General features: G+C 32.3%; 1 protein-coding gene across 1 annotated transcript in view; it reads right to left on the minus strand.

The window, feature by feature from the left end:
- Positions 1-1,475: 1,475 nt before the first annotated feature.
- The window catches only part of LOC133203148 (uncharacterized), a 36,252-nt gene continuing 13,124 nt past the window's right edge, over positions 1,476-24,603 (minus strand). The window contains exons 6-21 of the mRNA XM_061338993.1: positions 24,323-24,463; positions 23,845-23,979; positions 20,843-20,983; positions 20,613-20,727; positions 20,183-20,313; positions 16,332-16,446; positions 15,913-15,989; positions 12,069-12,302; positions 9,756-10,010; positions 9,523-9,657; positions 8,185-8,322; positions 6,881-7,021; positions 4,630-4,767; positions 2,564-2,704; positions 2,067-2,178; positions 1,476-1,924 (exon numbers count right to left, since the gene is read on the minus strand). Coding sequence (XP_061194977.1) covers positions 1,762-1,924; positions 2,067-2,178; positions 2,564-2,704; positions 4,630-4,767; positions 6,881-7,021; positions 8,185-8,322; positions 9,523-9,657; positions 9,756-10,010; positions 12,069-12,302; positions 15,913-15,989; positions 16,332-16,446; positions 20,183-20,313; positions 20,613-20,727; positions 20,843-20,983; positions 23,845-23,979; positions 24,323-24,463 — 2,312 coding nt within the window. The 3' untranslated portion in view covers positions 1,476-1,761. The remainder of the gene's footprint in view (positions 1,925-2,066; positions 2,179-2,563; positions 2,705-4,629; positions 4,768-6,880; positions 7,022-8,184; positions 8,323-9,522; positions 9,658-9,755; positions 10,011-12,068; positions 12,303-15,912; positions 15,990-16,331; positions 16,447-20,182; positions 20,314-20,612; positions 20,728-20,842; positions 20,984-23,844; positions 23,980-24,322; positions 24,464-24,603) is intronic.

Genomic DNA, 24,603 nt, shown 5'->3' on the forward strand with positions numbered 1-24,603 from the left:
AAACTTCATCAACATTTTATAAATATTGAATAAGAGAAATGTGCAAAATTTCTAATTTATAGGATAATTAGACAAGTTCCGGTGAAATTATAAACATGCATATTTCTATCGACCTGGAGCAGCATCGCTACGTCATTTTTACGTCACGTCAGCCAGAAATGTTTTTGCAAGTGAAACGATCGGGAAGCGTTTACTCTTCTTTCTCTGTTATCAGATATAACATTCCCAAAATCAAACTGTCTCTTTTCTTAAACAATTCTTGAAGAAATAAAATTTAAAAAAAAATGTATGTTGTTGCTACCTTAGTGTAAAAGTGTCATATACAGGTTGAATTAGCATCACGCAGTACCGATTTTTTCAGCGGGACGTTATTTACTCCGTAATAATTGATGGTCGTATAGAGCGCTGGTTTTTACTCTTGTTGAACATTTTGTAAGAATAAGATATATACCAATGAAAAATAAAATCTTTAGACACATCTTTGCATTGTTATCGTTTAAGCAGGTTGTTTAGTCTGGAAAAGGGTTCTCCATAGCGCTATACAAAATTAAAGGTATGCTCGCTGCGCCACCTTGACGTCAAATTCCATTTTGTTGTCCTTCTCAGATTTCCGTGCCGCGCTTAAATTTATCTATGATTTCCGTACTTCTGATCGCAATTCTAACAAACTTACACAAAATGAAGTCAAAATTAAATTGAAAAATTATATACATAAATTGAATTAAATTAAATTGAATTAATATTTTCTTATTGGGAAACGTTTGAATGTATGACGGCATTTATCGATTATATGACGCTATTTAGATGCGGCGACTACCAAATCGCACTTTGTATGTGACACGATAAGTATAAATCCTCCTGAATTGAAATTTTCAGGTCTGATTTTAAATACTTATATCATCCATCATTTATAATTTTCTTGTTTTACGTCAACTGGTAGCAATTTTATCGAAGATGTCACATTACTTTTGGATTAACCCTCGTATTTTTGCTCTAACTATGAGTCCACTGGGAGTTTGAACGCTGGAGTAACTTTTTTTCAACATCTGATTTCGTGACTGCGCCGGGTACCCCTACCATTGACACATAAATATACCACTGAGAAGAAACAAAATATTTATAGAATATTTTTGCTTTTATTAATTTTTATTATTTTTCTAACGTATATGCAAATCACCGAAAGACGTTAATTACAAAAAAGAATATACACATTGCCTCAATAATCTCCGAACAGCCCTCGTAAACATGTAAATGTATAGCAAACTGAAAAATTAAAAAAAAAAAAAAAAGACGGCAAGCTATATGTATTTATATTTCAGTTTCTATATCTTTGCAGATATACATAGTGATCACACAAGTCTGTCATTTGAATCATAGGCAAGATCATGTTCTGATCATGAGCAAAACTATTCAGAATTTCCTGTTTTCCTTGATGTACTAATAAGAATAATAAACACGTAAAGAAAACAAAGATATTGTAAAGTTATATTTAATTGGATATTTTGAGCCTCTGCACAACAGGAGCTCGTTCATGAAAAATTCTGTTGTACGCATGCTTAATTCTCTATTTTCATTCGATACTATACAAAACATGCTGTCTTTTAAGTTTATAATGTCCATCAGAAAATTATGGATATTGACTCTGGCTTCGCTTCGGTCAATATTGATTTCTTTTTCATAGATAAAAAAAAACCTTTTAGACATAATAAATTTGTCATCGCAGGTCTGTAGTAAAGACCCAAGTTATATTTATAATGCTTATCATTTGATAACGTCATATGTTGAGGATCCTTTAATGTCACTGAGCTCTTGGTATTCACTTCTAACATTTTCAGTGGTCATTACATCTACGTAACCAGCATTACATTGTGGATTTTGACTTTCCTTATGACTTTGCCCTGCTCTCTTCCCACTCATGCGACGTCTGTAAAAATGAAAGGCAAAAATTGGTCAATAAAATAACTCATGATGTCTGATTACTGGAAACTAATTGTTTTCTTGAAAAGAAACATCCTTAAGAAAAAATGGGGTAAAATTATTTTGATTATATCCGATACTTGACCTACCGTTGCAGAAACACCACTACTAATAAAACGGCTATAACTGCTACACAAACACAAAACCCAGCTAGAAGACCGTAAAATCGTGATTGCCAGTCGCTCTCCTCCTTTGCTTGGACTGTAAAGAAAATTATGTTAAATGCTTTTAATGAATTCATTTTTCTTTTCCAAAAATGAAAATTGATTTCAATTGCTTATCTTTGCAAATGGTTGTTCTCAATAATACTTAATACGTTCTGTATCTCTTCATCAACTATTTCCTAATTGTTATATATAATGCAAACATGTATTTTTTTCTATTTTCTATCGTAGTTTACAATGTGATATAACATGCAATTAAAAAGCAAATACAATTTTCTCACCTGAAAGATACGATTTGCCTTTTTTCACAATTAAACAAAAGTTCATTTAATGAATATAAAAATAAATAATTTTTTTCTACAAGTTTCCAAAATAAAAATGATACCATTTGAATATAACATGAGTATGTTGTTTCAATTTACTCTGAAAACAGTCGTGTCCTTGCCAGCCAGCCTTACAACTCTCTCTACAGGAACCAGTCACATGATGACAGTCACGTGTTTTCTTACAAAATGCACTGCATTCTTCTTTGCAGTCAGATCCAAAATAACCAAAACTACAAACTGGAAAAAAAGAATATAGAATATAACATGAATATAACATGAATTATAGTACAGCTAAACATTGCAGAAAATCATCACCAAAGTTCAGAATTTTTATCAGGGAGAATTTTCTAATTTAAGCAGAAAGGAAGGAAACCGATCAAGTGGAATGCTACAATACGACGTGCTATAGTTTGCAATTTTGCAGAAGTTTTTGTTCTTTGTTTTTATTCTCTGTGCATTTTGTGTTGTAATTCCAAATGTGTATACAGTTAAAAACATTTAGGACCTGTAAACATTATATCGGGCATGATTTCCCTTTGCACCCAATTGCAGTTGCTTCCCTTGTTTAAACTCTCTGGTTTTGTTAATGTAGGGCAGACGACAGAACTGTCATAGGAGCTATAGATTTGTATCTGCGTCGTAAAATTCAACATTATTTGGCAGAAATAATTTCTAGAATAAATCTACGATTTCTATGCTTGTGAAGAATTATAATAATGAGGAAATTATGGAAACGATATCAAATCGAGGAAGGAAGAGTCTGGTTGATGAGAAGGGTGACAGAATTTTGATTCGGACAGTGAAAAAGGATAGAAGACAAACTTTGAGTGAAATTGTGGATCATTTCAACCAACATGCTTCTCATACAGTGTCTGTAAGGACTATTCAGAGAAAAATCAATTCACAGACACAAAATAAGGAAGATAACCACTGTGGCCGAAGTCAATCGAAAACGTCGTGCTCATTTTTTTTTTTTTTTTTTTTTTTGAACATGATCTATTGTAAAATTAATACAAAGGGATTGTGACACTTTCTATTAACTTAGAAAAAACCTTTTTTCTATAATATATACCGTAACTATAATGACCATAGAACGAATTAATTACAGATGTAATGAAGATGTGGAGTTATACATGTTATACGTATATACAAAATATTTCAAAGACACTTATCATAAATTCATAGTAAACAAAGGCGTGCTCAGTGGTGTTAATATATGAGTAATGACTCCTGGAGGAAAGTGATTTTTTTTCCAAGATGAAACTCGGTGTTATCAAACGAAAATCGTCTGTATGTTTGGAGAACTCATGATGAAACGTATCGTTCCGAGTGTGTCGGTCTACATAACCGCAGAGTAAAAATAAGCACTATTTTTGGTATTTCTGACATCTTTAGGAGTGTGTACATTAATTTCAATAACTTGAAACATGATCTCTAATAAGTTTGAAGAGACTCTCGAGAAGCATTTCTGACCAGTTATCTCAAAAAATTTTGGAAATTCATCATTTGTTTTCCAGGATGAAAATTTTCCTTGTCATGCCTCACAATTGAAAACAGCGTGGAAACATGAACATGATTTAAATTTTCTTGACCGGCAATCACATTCCCCATTCCTAAACATCATCGAAATGTCTTTCTTATTCTTAAAAAATAGATTGAGAAAATCGCTGTCAGCATTTAAATCCAAACATGATTCGATCAATGAAGTTTTGAAGATATTGTCTTCTCAAACTGTAAAGTTTTTTGAAACTTATACAATTCCAAGAATATAACTGGTTTCTGCTAAAAATTTCATCATTCAATACTGAAAATTTCAAGATAGTTTTTAATTGATGGTGGTTTGAAAAGACAAGAAAATTTGCATAGAAACAATGACGACAGGGAAAGTTTCCCCGCCAGAGTGCATTAAGGTGGAGCAATTTTTCTCTTGGGAATGAAGATACTTGTATTTTACCTTTCCACCCGAAGCATTATAAGAATTCTACACTGATTGCTTTCTTTGTTTTAACATTCAGAACAATTACTAAAATAAAGCCAAAATATTCGCATCTACTCTTTTCAATAAAAAAATATAAAAGAATCTAATATTGACACACATATGCCTTATTTTGGAATCCATCTTGTTAGAGTATTACAAAACGTTAAGTCGTAAACCCTCCTACCGTTATCGCACTTCACCCCTTGGTATCCCGGTTTGCAGCCGTCTTCACATGAACCGTTGATATGGTGACACTGATGTAGATAACGACAACTTCCACAGGTTTCATTGCAGTGAAAACCATATTTACCCCCGTCGCATTCTGCGTCAAATGAAATCAAATTAAAAAAAAAAAATACAATCAAATGAGAGTAACCAAAATTGAACTGATACGAACAATTCTATAAAATCAATCAAAATTTAACCAACCATCATTCAAATTATGTCACGCTGAATGCATATATGATTTGGTTATCGTCAATTTAATCGAACAAATATTGTATGAGATATATAAATATATATATATATATATATATATATATATATATATATATATATATATATATATATATATATATATATATATATATATATATATATATATATATAATCACTCTATTATTTTCGTTCATAAATATTTTGTCCCTAGTATTCCGTATTTAAAATAAATAAAAACAACAATGAAATTCTGGAAAAATTGACTTCTAAGACAGATTATATAAATGGCTGTGTAAAATAAACATATGATCCGTGTGTTTTTCTAACTGATTCAACCAATGTTAGATTGCACATATATTTAGGTCTGCACTTTCTTGTCATGTCTTGCCTAGAAAAGGTATCAATTGCATATATTTTTTTCACATGCAAGATATACCTTCATCACCTCCATATACATGTAACATTTCTTAATTATAACGGTCATGATTGTTTTAAGGAATATTTTGTGTTTGGCCAGTATATCGAAATGATCGAGCATGAATAACATCACGCGTACATGTATTTAATGTGCATGTGCTATAACCATGCATTACTCAAGGTCATAATTAACAGGACAATCTTATGTATACGATAAGCTGTCTATTTTTAATTAAAAAAAAAGACATTATCAAGGCACTTGTGAGAATGGAAAGATATGTTTTAAGTAATGTATATTTGTGTCTCTGTTGTGTCTTGAACAATCTCAAAACTATCTTTTATAAAGACCAGAGCAGATACATGCGTTTATATAAAATGACAATATTCATTCAGAGTCATTTTCATTTTCAACCATATCAATTGACGATTGTCAAAGATAATGCTCGGGACTGTTAAGGCGTACTACGAAGAATCAACGGAATGTAAATGTGCATAAATACATATCTTTTTCAACTGAATTTATTTTTGTAAAGCTACTACATTATAGCATGACTTTAATTTTAATTGAAATAACATTGTATATCCCGCTCTGTAAGAAATTTAGTTTGGTCACGTTATTTGACAGTCACGTGTTAAATCCATGTAATGTGTACTTTATGTAGGTCATAAATAAATTTCAATATTGCAAGGGCATACCCTAGTTAGAATTTTAAAAAAAATCAGTAATAAAATAAATCTATATGACTTGTATCTTATGAAAAGTGCTGCTGCTTTAAATAAATTTTGCATTTTATTAGTTTAAATTTCAAGTTGTTTGACTCTAGTCGAAATATGTGTAACCTTCACAATGCATTTTATTTATTTATTAAGTAATGTTCTGATTTCAGGAAAGCAGCAGCACTTTTCAAGTTAAAGAATGTTTCCGTTATGCATATTCAAAAAATGGTCAAGATCTATTAAGTGTATGCCTTTGCGAAAAGGCGATTTAATGAGACACCTCAGCGTGAAACATTAATACCCTGTACACAAAAACACGGTAGAATTAATTCAAAACATCCTCCGATAGTTTTTAAATAATGACACTAAGCAAAGGTTTCAGACTTGTATTGATGGTCTACCTTAGATTTGCAAATAATATTCTGTTTAATAATAAAATTCGTTTTTCACTGTGGAAAAATTACTTGGTCCGCCTCTCACTGCACACAAAATGCATCAAATTTTAACATGAAGACGTCATGTCGACAAGTACATTGCGATCAGTGACTTGTTTATATCTTGCTGTATGGGATTTAACTAGCGGCAAAATGAATGCAGTGGTACGTTTTGATGTAGTTTATCACTCTTATGCAGTTTAAACCCTTAAATTATTTCATTTTCTGTTGTTGTAAGGAATTGCTATGTTGTGTGATGTCAGAGAAGACATTATATCCCGCCCTCTTTATGCAGCCTTAACAGAGCTGCGTAATTTAGACTAAATCAAATGATTGTACTTTGAATTGATTATCATTCATTCAAATATCATTCACAGTACCTCAAATACAAGTGAATCATAAAAGTATACATTTTCAATGTATTTTTACCTTTATCACATAATAATCCTTTCCACCCTGGTTTGCAGCCTCCCTCGCATTCCCCTGATGTATGGTTACATCTGTTTGTCACTGTACAGAGTTCACTACATGTGTCCTTACAGTTTACACCATACTTTCCAGGAATACATTCTTAATTCAAACAAAGAAGATGTAGATTGTTATCAGCTAATTACACGCATCGACAAGTCTCTTTTGAGTTTCGTCTTCTCAGTATGACATTTACAATTAAGCAAATGCGTGAAAGGTACGTTTATATAATGCAAATGCAGATTATTTGTATTTTGAAAAGTTAGAAATTTAAATAGGAGACATATTGAACTGAACTATAAAAATTGATAAAAAAGGCACTGTAAGAATCATTTGGATGGAGTCATTAATTCTTTTTTTTATGCGTAGCCCAATGCTTTTTTACTTATTATTTTTTAAATGTCTGTTGTCTGCACAAAAGCTTTGTTTCTGAAAGGGAAACGTAAGTTGGTTTTCAAGTGTTAAAAATGTGCCGTTGTCTACGTTTAGTGTTACACGCATACATCAGGTCCAGCACCATACCCTGATAAAAGTATATAGCTTGATAAAGCCATATAGCTTTATCAAGGTATTATAAATACCTTGATCAAGGTATTTTATGTAATGAAAATACAAAAAAAAAAATCCTTAAAAAAATAAATTTAAAAGTCAAATTATGAGTTGTGGTCAGTGTGTTCGCTCGAGCATGAAAAGTACTCAGGTATCAAAAAGTCAGCATAAAAGAACGGCTCTTCACATGACATGCCTTTTTACTGATTTCTTTGTGTTTAAGTACTTTACATGCATGAGTGAATTTACTGAGAACAACTCAAAACTTGGCTTGCAGTATTTATTTTTTTTGGATTTTTTTTTTTTTTTGTATTTTCATTACATAAAATACCTTGATCAAGGTATTTGTAATATCTTGATAAAGCTATATCGCTTTATCAAGCTATATACCTTTATCAGGGTATTGTGCTGGACCTGTACATGTGCGTATTTAGTGACATTATATTTATTGAGTTGATTGTATATTAAATTGTTATAAGATTTATGATTATTTTGAAAATTGCACGCTGCATTTAAATAGGCTGAGCTAGTATGATTAGAGTTTTTGTTGGTGCTTAATCATACGTCAGACAATTGGTTATACTCTTTATTATAAAATAAATAGGAAATCAATACCCGAAATGCAAATTCTCCAAATACGATAATTATAGTATAATATTTAATAGTACTCTCACAGGGATTTTTTTTAATATCCATTTAAAATACATGCTAATTACCTGTTTTACAGAGTAGGTCGTAGTATCCACTATCGCATCCTTCATCACATGTTCCGTTTATGTGATCACATTGTTTGTAATCCAGACAGACACCGCAGTCCTGACTGCAGTCTTCTCCGTATTTCCTCATATTGCATTCTAATAAGTACATTGTTTCTAAAGGTTATTCATAATTTCCATACTATTAAAACAGAGACATTTGAATATTTTTTATTATGCCCCCGGATCGAAAGATCCCGGGGGTATATTGTTTTTGCCTGTCTGTCTGTTTGTCTGTTTGTCCGTTTGTCTGTGTGTCCGTTTGTCTGTTTGTCTGTTTTTCTGTGTGTCTGTTGTCAACTTTAACCTTGCCCATAACTTTTGATTGGTTGGAGCTATGACTTTCATATTTCACATGTGTATTCCTTGTGACAAGACCTTTCTTTGGGTACCATCATATTTGACCTTTTGACCTTGACCTTGGAGTTTGACCTACTTTTGCAAAATTTTATGAGACTTTAACCTTAGCCATAACTTCTGAACAGTTGGTGCTTGGGGTTTTAAACTTCACATGTGTATTCTTTGTGACAAGGCCTTCCTTTGGATACCAATAACTTTGACCTTTTGACCTTGACCTTGGAGTTTGGCCTACTTTTGAAAAACTTTAACCTTGGCCATAACTTTTGAACAGTTGGTGCCTAGGGTTTCAAACTTCACATGTGTATTCCTTGTGACAAGACCTTCCTCTGGATATCAACCACTTTGACACTTTGACCTTGACCTAGGAGTTTGACCTACTTTTGAAAAACTTTAACCTTGGCCATAACTTTTGAATGGTTGGTGCTAGGGCTTTCATACTTCACATATGTAATCCTTGTGACAAGATCTTCCTTTGGATACCAATCACCACTTTGACCTTGACCTTGACGTTTGACTTTTATTAAAAAAACTTTAACCTTCGCCATAACTTCTGAACAGTTGTATCTAGGTCTTTCAAATATCATAGGTGTATTCCTCGAGACAAGGCCTTTTTTGGGGTATTAACATTTCTTATCTTTTGGCCTGGATTTTGACTTGCATTTGAAGAAACTTTAACCTTCGCCATAAGCTGCCATACGGGGGCATCAGTGTTTCACAAACACATCTTGTTTTTTAATTTTAATTAATCTAATCTACTAAGATATTTTTAATAAGGGAACTTAATGGATATTACTAAATGTAACACTTTTTAAGACTGTTTAATGGTGAAATGTTTCAAATACACTACTCAAGCAAGCAAGAACATGAGAAAGACATGAACGGAATTTTTACCTAAGTATTGAAATTTAACATATTTTTGGCAATATGAAGAAAACTCACGCTGTTCACAATGTCCATCCTTATAACCAGGATCACATTGAAAACAATTTCCTGATTCTACATGACAGTACTGCTTGCAGTTTACAGGACACGGGATGGAACAATTTGATCCATACACCCTGGGAGCAGAACAACCTATAACATAAACATATTTTAGCAATAAGGAATAGACAGCTTATATGCAAGCAATGTGCTTCTGTATTCTAAAGTCCTTCTTTTGTATAAATACTTACCATACACTTCAACTTCACAGAAATCAGTAAAAGCATACTGAGAATATCCACTTGGATAAGTTGCATTAGGAAGTCTCTCATTGTAGTAGATTACGTATTGTCCATGTATAGGACAGCTTATGTTAGCGACAGATGGTATTGTGGATCTGTTGTGGTTTGTATCGTGAAAACATAAATAACCATCAAATCTATCTGTTGTATTTGAAATATACAGTTGAAATCCTAGAAATCTGGTGGTGTAAGGATTTGAAGGACCTGGAAATGTATATAATTTAGTTCTTGGGTAGGATGACAGCTTTTTGTGAGAAGAAAGTTGGCAAATAGACAATCTTGAAAAGGCATTGTTCTTTTTTTATCAATTTGCTTTTATCTGTAATTTTGTTTGTTTGTTTGTTTGTTTCAATATGCATATATATCATTCTAGTTTATGCTTGATGAATAAACGAAGAATCCCCAAAATCTACATTTGTATTAATTTCAGTCATTTGAAACAATTTTTTTAAAATCTATTCTAAACGAAGATTGTAATTTTTCCTCGATATTAAGGTTTACTTCAATATTGCTATGAGGAATAGGGAGGTTTTTCATCTCAGAATGAGGCAAAAAGAAGTCTTGTTATCCTAGAGATATAAACAAAATATCGTTAAATATAGGGTAATATTTGTAGATATGAAACTAGAATTCAGTTTTTAAAATAATAATAATAAAAAAATCTTTAGAATGTCATCTTTTTTCGTACAGTGCGTCTGGCTTACAAGTTACTTTTTGACGTGTTTTTAATACAAAGCTAGATTGTTAAGATTGCGATAAAATTTTAAAAGACGTAAATGATATTTTTATAAATTATCCAGTTCTATAGACTTGGTTGAGGTAATTGGTAATATTTTCAGTAAGAATTTCCTTACGTATGAGAGATGCTCAGGGCAAGAGCAAAAGCATTCTAAATTTTTACTAGATACGAGAATTTTGTTCTGTTGCTAACGCCCTTTGAAAATACGTACTGATGCACATAATTTGAAATCATCTATTGGTGTGTGTGTGTGGGGGGGGGGGGGGGGGTGATCATTAAGCAGTAAGGATTTTTTTTTTTTTTTTTTTTTTTTTTTGCGCCATTCTCTACTGCATGCAAGAAGAGATATAGCCCTTTATATATGGTACTGAGGACTGCAAATAAGTGTTTTTGAAAAAAAACAAAAACAAAACAAAACAAAACAAAATAAAACAATTTACACAATCATTAACACATACATAACTTCACGAATCAGACAATTTGGCAGCAAGTTTAAAATTTCTCTTATCAGTCACGACTAAAATGCTGAGTAAACTTGTTTTGTATTTACCAGACTGAAACTTTTTTTTTTAAAGTGAAGTAAAGAAGACAGCTAGTTTATATCTTTCCTCTCTAAGAACTTAAACTGAAAAATAAGAATAGACGACTTCCTAGAAATATTGATTACAGTTTTCTAATTTTAACTAGGTGCACTTTATCCAAAAAAGGGTCCTGGTCATATCTTATTTCCCAATTAATTGACCATGACCCTATGTCCCATTTCAAACATCTCTATAAAGTAAATGCTTAGTGTTTTCATTTTAAATGAAAAATGATTCCTCTGGTATAAAAATAACAGCTCTGAGAAATTTAAGTGTTTCTGAATTTTGCTAAAAACAGATTTGCCTTCCACAGATATTTTAATATGAGCCCAACCCTCAATCAAAATAATATTTATAAAGGATTTTTGAATTTTATAATTGCACATTTTAGATCAGAGGTTTCACTTTACGCAAAATATTGGGGGGGGGGGGGGGGGCTGAAATGTGTCGTCAACTTTGAAGATTTTTTAGGATGAGTGAAGAAAGACACATTTGATAACTCATAACACATGAACTGGAGAGAAAATTACATCAATTTTAAAAGATATATGTATGTATGTATGTATACATTCACCAGGGGTCCAAGCAATATTTAATATATTGTTAATTAAAATGAAGTTTTTTTTTAAATTCACGGGGCCAAAAAGGCTCTAGGTAAACTTGCTATTTAACTATCTGTGATTTGGTCAGCTAGAATAAATTTAAAATGTGTTGACTGTATAGGTACTATTGGGACATGTATAATTCTAAGCATTAATATGAAAAAAAACAAAAAAACAAAAAAACAAAAAAAACAAAACAAAAAAAAAAACAAAAAAAAAAAAAAAAAAAAAAAAAACTTCATGCATCGAAGTTAAAATTCATTGCAAATAAAAATTAATTGTTTCAAAATGTTATGAATAAATATTCATTGATATCAAGAATAAAATAAGGTAAACTAACCCCATTCTTCATTTTCAGTCCTGTAATATATTAAGATGTGATGTATACTAACGACGGATGTCAAGTTTACCCACCAGGTGGCAGTGCTCTGTTTATCAGCAGTTAACACACATTGACCTCCGAATGCACTGAGGTCAGTCTTAAGTCCATCAACAGCATTACTGGAATGGAATCTACTATCTCCTGGATTGTACTGGAGTTTTTGCCATGTTGATTTATTTAGAGCTATGTTTTCTACAAAAGCAAAAAGTCCCAGCTAATTTATCTAACTTACTGCTATATAAAATAAAAAAAAAAAAATCTCAAATTTCAAAAGTTTACATTTTTTTTTAATTAGTTATAGGCACATCTTTTGTACTAATAATCCTGTTTTGAAAATCAGTTCTTGCTAAATATATGGAAGACACTGACTTTGTTACACAAAAATTTGGAAAAATTACTTGAAAGAAATATTACATACGAAGGTTAGAAAATTCGAGGACAAGGTTGCTGTGAGCGCTATTTGCATGAAACCAATAAAACTCCGCAGATAAAAAAAAAATGTCCATTTTTTTTCCTAATTAATATGCTGAGATGTTTTTCCATTATCAGTACAAAATAGACCACTGTATCATTAAGAGAATAAGAAAGCATCAAAGAGCATGTTACTCTTCCGCACCTTTCATTTTCTAGACATCTTCCCACTGTTTGCACTCTGTTACCTTAGAATGTAAATTTTCTAATACCAATGAATAGTTCAAACTGATTGATTGCTCATTTATTTTTAAGTCCCTTATGAGAAATTTGCACTCGTATGAGACATTACAAAAAAAAAAAATGCGAAGGGCTTCCGATTTAGACATTTACTCATCTCTCAGCCATTGAGCAATGAAGTTTTTTTTTTTTTTGAGCCAGCGCCTACCACGTCATGGGACCTTTGTTATTCAGGTCTCATCCGAGAGACCCTTGACTTTCACATACAGTGTAACGTATTTACATAAAATAAAACACAGGGATCGTACCTGGTCAATTCCATGGTTTGGGGTGTTCAACATTAAATGATTGGAAATAATTGGTCTGATTTTAGTGGACTGCCGAAATATACAAATATGTCCTAACCTTATCTAGGTAAATATAAAATCAACTAGTTAATCACTATAATAATCAGATGCAAGCAACAATTAATTAACTGGTAACCTAACACAAATCTAGAGCCCAGTCGCCCTCGGATTACCGCATATACTGTAGGATGTCTTATTCAGGACGGACAGTATATGTGGTAGCCCTTCCACTACTACACTCACTATAGGATGCCTTATACAGGACGGACAGTGAGTATAGCAGTCTGGATGGACTGGTCAGCCAATGCAGACGAGATCAAACAAACTATGGCTAGCCTCCCTATTGGAGGTCAACCTCGTTTGTGGAAGGCCTTAACTGATTTGACCTTCCAAATACTCTAACTGTAAAACAGGCGAGGAGTATTAAACGTGAATACGTCATTCACTACACTCGTCTTCTAACCTTGGCTGCGTCCGAAGAACAACTACAGACGACTGCAGAGTCTCGGTATTTATATATGATTGATGTCACCTGATGTAAACTGACTAATTGAGAACTTGCATGATCGTATCTGAAAATTCCAGAATCATTACAACAGCATCGGATATTTGTCGAAGGAACAGACACTTCATATGCTGAAGTCTTAGGTTTGAGGATTTACCTGGAACAAGAATCGAACCAGGTACCTTCCCAACAAAAAGTGAACGCCATACCACGCAGCTTTCGTGACCGGTATCAAACTGATCTATAGGTGTTTTTTTATTACTAATTTGATCTTTTTTCCTTATTTTTTTTTAAATACATAAATTATATGCATCAGTGATTATTTTCAAAATACTGTAAAATTTAAATAGTCATTAAATCAATAAATATATCTGGTAATTTAAAGATGCTTTTGGCCTTTGATCGCCGAGAGAATCTGGACTTCCAAAACATTTCATACAGTTCTGTAAACGTATTACATTTAGCTCTGTATTCTTTTTAGCGTCTTTCGAGGAAAGCAACTTCCGCTAACTCAAGTGCAACGTTAAATGGCTTGCACGTGTAGATATAAATAGGACCATAAGTAAATACACTAAATCAATATTTTGCTAACTTGTTCAAAAATCAAATTCCGACAAATATCGTACACGCTTAATGTAATACATTTACATAATTTCCATTCACTTAAGATGACCCGCAATACAGGTATCTACACCCAAAGAAGTAACAGTGAATGCTAGCTTTTTATTTAAGAATATATTTGAGAAAGGTGACCAGGACTTTTGAAAGCGATACAACAGTGAATGACTTTGCAATATTTATTAATAATCTAAGTCAATAAATAAAATATTTCTCCCAAGTTATTTTTTTTTCTGATGTAAGGCTATTATATATTTATTTGGTTTAGTCATTGTCATTTGTGGGAGGATGTGAGCAAAATGTAAACCGTTTGGGTACATCAATACTGTGTTTTCTGTACCCGTTACGTCCACCATGAGTTTTGATGAGTGCACGATTGCTACATGTAAATGCATTGCAGACTCTGAGAATTTTCTTTACAGGATGTTGGCGTTAAATTGGCATCTTTCCTGCCCAATTCACTCTTTGATATCTTGTAACCTTTTGGACGGTCTTCTGCAACATGTTATTGTGGCTTTGCAAAAGCCATAGGCTATGTCTTGAACGGTTATTTATTGACTCTGTCTGATGATAACGTTGCTACACTCAATTAATTGTACGAGGATGAACATGAAAAGTTAGCTTCGTCACCCTGACTACCACCAACATGTACATGTACTTGTGACTAATTTTTCATTTCAACATTTAAATGCAGTATAACCTTACTATTCGATTCTTTCAAAATGGAGAACCTGTAATCAATAGCATTTTTATGGTGACTAAACCAGTTAAACCAGTTAAATCCTTTCATGGTTTTGATTAAGGCCAGTAGTGGATTTAAAAATAAACGTATGATGAGCGTATTTTTGAATAAAAAATGCCAAAAATATCTTAGAAAATTAGAAAAAAGAATTCGCCCTATTGAAAAATGTCTGTATTTATACCTGACAATACTGCTGTGAACAAGTATAGACTCAAAAAAGGATTCTTCGAAAGAAAAAAAAAAGCTTCAGAGCTTAGCCTCTACTGTGTTTGCAAGAGCTTACCATCTTTTTTAAAATTTAATTTTATTCCCGATTATCAGAAAAATCTTCGCAAGAAAACACTCCCTGATTACATATATGTCCTTGGGACCGAAGTGCAATCAATCAGAGTTGTTTGACCTTCCCTGAAGAAATATTTCCTTATGTGCTCCTATCGTAGATAAAGACTTGACACATGTGTACAAGGAAAAGGAGAATGTATTGAGAATTTAAAACATATAAGATTTTTTTTTTTAATCTTTTCTTTTTTATTTTTTGTTCTGTGTATAATGACTTTTTATTATTATGTAGTGAACATCCCTAGTAAAACGGCAGAAGAGGACTTTTTGAATCAAAAATGTAGGGTAATTTAGTTTTTTGAGATAAAATTAAGATTATGAGCACATTTTCTGTTTTCATTCCTCAGTTTAATCTTCTATGAAAAAAAAAAGAATAGAGAGCAATTAAATGCAGGAGGCAGACAAGTATCTGGATGTCCTGGTGAAAAGAGCTATACAAATTAAAACCAGTACAATTGTACATGTTGAAATGTGATTGTTTTATAACTGTGTGAAAAAAAATGATTTCCTGGATAGGCCAAGATACTGTGCTTTATACGTACCTCTATAAATCGATACTCAACAATATAATATTTATATGCACAGAAGACATGAACTTACCGTAGCAAAATATGAAATCAATTGTAAATACCAGAGCAGTAATTGCTACACAAGTGAACATCATACTGAAAACAAATCTCCATTACGCTTTACAGGGAAGAAAATTACACTGTTGACAGAAGCGTCCTTATCGTTGACCCAATTAAATTACTACAAACTAAAATGTTTTTAAAGCTCAGCATACATTTCTTTTGGGGATAATTTAAATACCCCCACCAATAGAGTATATATGTTCACTGATGCGACAGTGTCCGTATTGTGTAACGAATGTTTCAATATAATGACCTTATTTGCAATTATAACTTTTCGTTTGGAAGTAATTTGACTGACATGTTTCCCGCCACTTGATTTTCTACGGATTACTTCATTTACCTGATCCATACAGAAAGCTCACTTCGATTGAGATTATTCGACAGTACACGCATTCTCCTACGACAGATCCTATCCTAACTCTTGTGTTTTCAGTGGTTTTGCCCTCTTTACGAATCGTATTCGCTGAGATTTCTGAGATGGACCCTTGGTACTTATCTTCACCTTTTGTAAATTTCAAAAAATCGTGGATGTAATACAATGCCCTGTTAAAATTTTTATGTGCCTATCTATATGTATAACTTCATACAAATCTTCAATGAGAAGTTAAAATAAGAAGTGACGTTCTAAAGTTTACAAAGTCTAAATTTATGTATATAAGTGATGATAATTTTTATTATTACTGCAACCCTTTATAACTAATGTACACTTTCCCTTAGTAGCAAAACTATAAGTATTCGTTAACTTTAAACTTTTTCTTTAAATTTCCTTTTCAGCAATATCCATTAGATGAAATCCTTGTCAAATGCAGTTAAATATTTAAACTTTTCATTTGCATCAGCACACTTTAGCGTTTTTATTATTCAAAGCTTTATCTTTAAAAGTAATGTAGAGGGTTCTATGTATTTGAATGAGAATATTATTATTATTATATGAAAACAATAACTACATGCATTTAACATATGCAATACATAACGAAAAGATATTATGAAGTGATTATTGTGTCCCTTGTTTAAGTGCTCGCGATGGATGACACTATACACCACTACACATCCTTCTTTCCGGCCAATTGAAATCCGATGTGCATATATTCATTGACTTTGACAAAAACACAGACGCATGTAACGTAACAACAGATTTGCGTGTATGGATTTATTTTCCTTGACACGACTATCAAAGATTATTTTCTGCACATGTAAGGCGTTAGAAAGCAGTGGGAAAAGACTTTTAAAATGTAGTTTCAGACACTATTTTCTACTCCCTGTGCTTTTTTCCCTACAGGCTTTTGTTTTACATTCAATGTTTACAATGTTGCGTATTTTACCCTTTGCTCAAACGTGTAAGCCTCATATATTCCATGGCTTGGATTGCAATGTCTCGCTGAGAATCGTTTGGAGAATCACGCATACTTATGTAGCAATATACCCTTATGACCTGCATATGGCGTTTATGTCTCTCAGTTGAATCGCTACGCAAGAGCATGCTCTACGTATAAACAGTTTCTAAAACGAGGCAAGCTATTGACAAACAAGTTGACGAAACAAGGATATCAACAGTCTCGTTTGAAGTCATCTTTTCGCAATTTTTTTTTTTTGGTCGATTGATTGAGTGTACCTTGTTTAACGTCCCATTCGAGAATTTTTCACTCATTTAGAGACGTCAACATATACCAGTGAAGGGCTTCAAATTTTTACCTTTACTCGGCACTTAGGGCCATTGAGCAGTGAGAGATCTTTATCTTGCCAACGCCTGCCGTGACACGAGACCTCGGTTCTTTAAGGTTTCATTCGAAGGACCCGCAACTTTCACTTCAAAGTGCTGAGCGCATGGCGAAGGAACAGTTGCTACCCATTTTTTATCGACTTTGGTCTGTCGCAGCAGAGATTCGAACTCACGACCTCCCGATCACGGAGCGAGCGCTCTACAGACTGAGCTACCGTGAATGGTTTTGCAGTCGATACAATGACCTTGTCAGCACATACAACCTGTCATTGAGTCAAATGTTGACTGACCTTTTTCAAACTGATTGTTAGGCCATTATTTATACACTGAACTGTCTACGGATATTCCCGGTTTTTGTGTCCCGAACATGACAAGGAGCACACGGTGGGTGCGACCGGTCGGCAGGGGATGCTCACTCCTTATTGGCACCTGATTCCACCTCTAAATTTTTGAGGTCCGTGTTTGCTCTGCTCCATATTCGTTTCGTTTCATTGGACTTTCGAGATTGAATACTGTTCTTTATCTTCACTTTTCTGAAACATTTGCTGCAGTTATATATCTACTTCTTTTTTTTTTTTTGTTGCCACTCGACTCGTCGAAGGTTGTTCAGTGGACGAAGGCCCACATGTTTAAAACATACTCAAATTAAATATTGATCCGTCTTCACATATACGCCATTGTGCAAACTTCAATGGTGAAAATGGTTTAATTTATACCTTGATCATTTTTAATACTATCTAGATCATTTGAACTATTTCATTTTATGACGGCGGTTACAGCAAGAAGGTATACATATAGTCTGCCATAAGGCAGAACAGAAATCAAGCAATCAATAAGGAATGGTAAAATGAGCTGCCTTTAAACGAAAAAAAATGTGGTATAGAATTCAACCAATTTATAGATCTACGTAAGAAATCGACGTTTATGGTTTTTCAACCAATTTGAATGAATTATATAGTAGTAAGAATTTATTATTAAAATTCATTCTTTGAATCTTAGACATTCAATGTTCTGAAATTAAAAAAAAATCACAACACATCAAATTTACCGTATGATATAGCATTAAACTGTGAGAAAAGAAATAAACAAAATAAGGAAATAGTACAAGGAAAATATCATAAATTGCCCTAATTTTGTTGAAAGGAGAGAACATCATTATATAAATTGTTCAAAAGTAAATTCTGTAGCTAGAAAATTGAGATTACTAATAATATTGTACAATGGTTACATTAGTAAACATATTTCCCCCGATTTACTACGGATGTTTACTGTTTCTCTAATTGAAAATGGACTGACTCCGATTCTTATTATCTCCTTAATGTCGTACTGATGTTTACAGATTCCAAGGTTACAAGTTTTATATCTGAATAACAGACTTGTATTTTTTTTTTAATTATTTCATTTATTTGACTGAATGGTTTTTTTTTTTTTTTTTTTTTTTTTTTTTTTTTTTCATATAAATGCCATAAATTATTCATGAGGTATGCTAATGCACGCTTTATTTAAATACATCTAACTAGCTATCAACATTCATGTACGATATGTTTAAAAATGAGATTCATGTCTGACGAACAGAGGAATAAAAGCAAAAAATGCATATATGAGCAACATCTACATTAATTTACTTTTTTCCATCAAATTTAAAATTATACAATTGGAATGAGCTTAAAAACACTGGAGACATCTTAGATGTACATTTATATATATTTTTCTAGTGTCCGTTTTTGCTAGCGAGATTCATTACGGAATAACATTTTTCGTATCAAGTCGCACTTATCATCAACAAGATTTACTTTATCATCTCAGATATATGATATATCTTACTTTCATTGCAGCGTTTATCAATTAAATCTTCCAGTCCCATCTGCAAGATTGTTGATTTTCACTCAAAAATAGAAAAATAAAGTAGTTGCAAAGTAGAGTAGGGAAGTAGAGTTGCATTATTTTTTTCATTTAGAGAAATTAAGAAAATAAATAGCCTTTGTATCTTTGTGCAAACGGTTAGAAAAATCTATACATGCATACTTTTCTTTCAAGTAAAGTTAAATATCAAAAAAAAAAAAAAAAAAAAAAAAAAAAAAAAAAAAAAAAAAAAATATATATATATATATATATATATATATATATATATATATATATATATATATATATATATATATATATATATATACATACATACATTTGTTCGAAAAATGATTAGGTTGATTATATTGATAGTTGGAATTAAAAATAAAGAAACAAATAATCCTCATTACGGAAAAATATGCATGCAATTTTAGCAATTTTTATCTTTTTCCAAAAACAGGACAATAACACAAAGAATATATAAATCTTTTAATTAATCACATGTATTATTCATCCTCCCAGTTCCATGTTAGATGCACATTTCAATCAAAGCTTTTTAGTTTTAAAGATGCATTGACCATCTGTATACATAAAGTTTACTGTTTACTTTATGTGTAGGTTTAAGGAGGGCATTATCGAAGATAGTCATAATCTGAAGGCAGTGTATGTTGGCCAAGCTCTTGATATCTGCTGCTTTCATCTTCATCAATTTTACAAGAAATGACTCCGAGGTCTACTTTCCCCGCCTTAGTCTCGTTATTCCCTTTGAACTTCTGTTTCTTAAGTCTTTTGTTGGTCCTCCTTCTACAGAGATGAATGAGATGAAATATAATGTCCAGATACCAACTACTTTTTAAAGTTTATGAATATCAGTTCAGAGATTCGCCGTGTTGTATAGTCCTTCCTATTATATTATCAATATCAATAATCATGATTGATCATATGATACAAATATTAAAGGAATGAAACATTCCTACTACAAGTATCAATAAAAGATACAAGTATGCCTTTCATCATATATTACTGTCGGAAGGTAAAATTTCCCTTTCAATAATTAATTGATATCTTATTTATCAATATATAGATAATGTATATTTACCAACCTATAATAACATATGTAGACTATCAAAAGCACAATTATTGTTATACAAACGCACAACGCTGCAAGAACGGCGTAGAATCGTGATGACCATTCCAGACCTACCATTTTTTCCGCAACTGCAAATAAATGTAACAGGTATAAACCCTCAATTGGGCAAAGTTAGACACTTCTGAATTCTAAATTATATGTTCATGCAGTCTGAAATGTAATGCTAAGTTTAAACTTTTCCACCTTGCAAACACTTTGCACCCTGCCATCCACCTATGCATCCATCGTTGCAATATCCTGTCACGTGGTTGCAGTCACGTGATGTCTTGCAGAAAAGGCTACACTCTTGTTTGCATTTATATCCATAAAACCCAGCCTCACACTCTGTTAAAAAATCGAATATTAAACTGATAATAAAAAGATTAAGTCTAATAAAAATAACATGTATTGACAATTCATATATGCTTACAAAGAACAATTGTCGCCCGCGTGGCGCAGTGGTTAGAGCGTCTGCTCTAGAGTCGCGGAGTGAGGAGTTGAACATTACGCCGCGGGTTCGAATCCCACTGTGGGACGTGGAGACCGGTCCTTCGGATAAGACGGTATAAACCGAGGTCCCGTGTCGCAGTAAGTGCTGGCACAAAAAAGATCCCTCACTGCTCAATGGCCCGAGTATAGGACAAAATTTGCAGCTCTCCACCGGCAAGTGGTGGCGTCTCCATATGAGTGAAAAATTCTCGAGAGGGACGTAAACAACATACAAACAAACAAACAAACAAACAAAATGCAATTAAATTTGCCACCAGCTACAGAAAAAGAGAACTGTGGATGCCTGTATGATTTTGTCTTCCCTTTTCACTATCCGAAAATTTCTCATCCTTAACAGTCCTTACAGATCCGTGCCCAATTGTACTATCTAAACAATTTTTTTTTTTTTTTTTTTTTTTTTTTTTTTGTTGTTGTTTATTTTGTTTGTTTTTGTTTTTTTTTGTTTTTTGTTTTTTATTTTTTGTTTTATTTAGAGAGATGATGCAACCGATTTTATCGCTCAACCAGCTAATGTATTGCGAAGGTATAGTTATTGCCAAATGCCTGTGTTCCTTAAATGTATTTTCCCAGGAATGAAAAGCTCACTTAAACAATTGTCCTTTAGATGACATGTCAGCTATTCTATTGTATAAATATCGTCATTGATTTACCTATTGTTGATATAATGGGACCACAACTATGTTTTACAGATATATGTCGTCGTGCACAATATGAATATAAATATGTGAAATCACTAATTCTCGTGGGGGTTGATTTTCATTTTTTTTTTTTATGGGGTATGAAGAGACCCACGAATTCATATCCACTACGAAAGTAAAATTCCATATATATAACTACGCAACAATTCATCATCCACGAAATCAAATCCCCACAAACCCATATTTTTTTCTAAAACCTCAAAAAATTGACCCATCGACAATATGTGATTTTACAGTAGTCATTGTTTTATAGATTTTTGGTTATTATTCATTAAATACTTCATTTAAATTTGTTTATTGCGTTAAATATATGTGAAAGGAAGAAAAAATACGATAATGAAATATAGAAAAAGACTGTAATTGGTTCGATAACGCTGAAAGTTTTGGGAGTGCCTACTGTGGAGAAGCATTTAACAGTCGACGATAAGTAAATTTGTAAATCGCTATGAACAGGTATTGTAGTATTATAAGTACGAGGGGTTATCAAAAAGTTCGTGGAGTGATGCGATAAAATTAATACTATGTAGTCTGTGCTAAAAAAAATTATAAGGAACATAAAACAACAACAGTTTAAGAAATGTTGAAAAATTTAGCTTGATACGTTGATAATTTGCCAAATTATTATAAAATTCAAAAAGACATTATATGATAACCCGGCGCTGTCGCTGTTTAGTTTCATGGCATACGACATCGTCATTGTTTCTAAATGTCTACTCTCTCTACCTTATACACTTATCTTGATGAGATTAACTGGAGTTAAGCAAGGACTCAAGCCTGTCTTGTTTATGTGATTCTACAATGTCATGAAAAGCTGCTTTCAATGCCTATAATATTGCAAATAGATCTATACATACTGAAAGATCCTCACTTGGTTATGCCAGAATACTAAGCTTGTTGAAGCTCAATTTCCACCATACATAATCAACGTCACTTTTCGACGTGACTGACTTTTGACACACTGACTACAAATCGACATTAATTGAGCATCTTTCATCTGTTTGAATCTTTTCTAGGCATTTAAAGCAAGTACTCGGCATTTTGTTTTTCTGTTGCCCGTTTAAACATTCACTAGAACTATACCAGTTTTTCCATACTTTATAGAAAGTTGGAAAAAAGAAACAACTCCCCCTTTTTGATGTAATTTTCAAGCCTTTAATTGTTTTGACACTCCATATAAAATTTACGATGAAATTTCATAGATCTTACAGAATGGGGTAAAAGTTGCAAATTGTAGTGGACAATTGTGCTGTACCACATGTCTGAATTAATGGAATTTTTGATGGCAAATGCTCATATCAAAAGAGTTTTTCTTGGTAACGCTCAAGTAGAAAAAACGTCATATTTGTGGTTGCGCTGCCTTGACATACCATTGCTTACAAAAACATTAGCAATTTATTAGAAAATAAAATTTATGATTCATGGTTTATTCTCTAGATAGAAAAGATGATGCTAACTAAATGCAAGCAAATTCATTGATGTACCTAATGCAGTTTTATTTCTAAGGCAATAGTCCAAGAATTTTTTTCATTAACCTCTCGTACACAAAATTATATGCGAATTAAGTAATAGGTTTTCTTTTCGTTTTCCTTTTACAAACTGTTAGGAGAGGTAAAAGGTAAAAATCATTTGAATGCATAAATTCATATAAAACTTCAAAGAAGAAAATTATGCTTTGAGATATCTTTAGCATTGAATCAAATTTCAACACTTGAATCCATGTTTCATTCCATATGAAAACAAATTTGAAAAGAAAACTAAAAAGTGATATTTTGAAATACTTGATATCTAGTCTGATGTATCAAAGATGTATAAAATATGACATTTATAATGTCAATTTATATCGATACGGTAGTGAAAGAGAATTAAAAAGAGATAAAAAAAAAAATACTTTGAAATGAACGACTTCTACTGAGATCTATTGCAGGGATGTTTAAACTGTTACACTTTAAATATATAATTCCATATTTAATTGCTTGGAAAGTATGAGTGGGATGTTACCTTCAATGCATAGAGTTCCTCGGTATCCTTCTGCACATTCTCCTAAACAGGACCCATTTAGGTGATGACAAGGAGAGTATCGACAGAATCCACATAAGTGAGTACAGTTTTCTCCGAACTTATTTCTGCTGCAGACTAAAGGGAACCGAACATGAAATAAATATTTACTTTACGCTATTTTTCATTAGCATCTCATTGAAATCTTTATATCACGCAAAAAGACTGGTATGTGATTTGCAAATGTTAGAATTGAAAATGTCTGGTGTTAAATGTTGAAGTGCATGCAATTTATGGGGTTTTTTTTTGTTTGTTTGTTTGTTTGTTTGTTTGTTTGTTTTTTTTTTTTTTTTTTTTTTTTTTTTTTTACTGTTCACGGGTTGTTTCAAATATCTGAAAATAGATAGCCGAAAAGGAATATAAACTATAAAAACTCATCTTGAAGTTATAATGTTTTGGTGATTTTAGGATCACTATGTACCCTGATCGCATTTTGGACCCTCCCAACCTGGCTGACATCCACCCTCACACTGTCCGGTCGTGCTGTTACACTTATACTGTACACCACAGTTTTTATTACAATATTCCTCACAGTTAATGCCAAACTTCCAACCAAAACAACCTTGTATGTGACAAAGAAATATTTGTTAACATAACAAGTAAAATTTATTATTATTCTTTTTTTTAGATGAAAATAAACATTGAAAGACATTTCGTTTCCTACACTTTTTAAAACAGAACAATGAATCACAAGAAAGTTGT

This window comes from Saccostrea echinata, unplaced genomic scaffold, assembly GCF_033153115.1.
Source record: "Saccostrea echinata isolate AGI-Se365-2 ecotype Australia unplaced genomic scaffold, CSIRO_AGI_Sech_v1 ptg000048l, whole genome shotgun sequence".
Classification (NCBI taxonomy): Eukaryota; Metazoa; Mollusca; class Bivalvia; order Ostreida; family Ostreidae; genus Saccostrea; species Saccostrea echinata.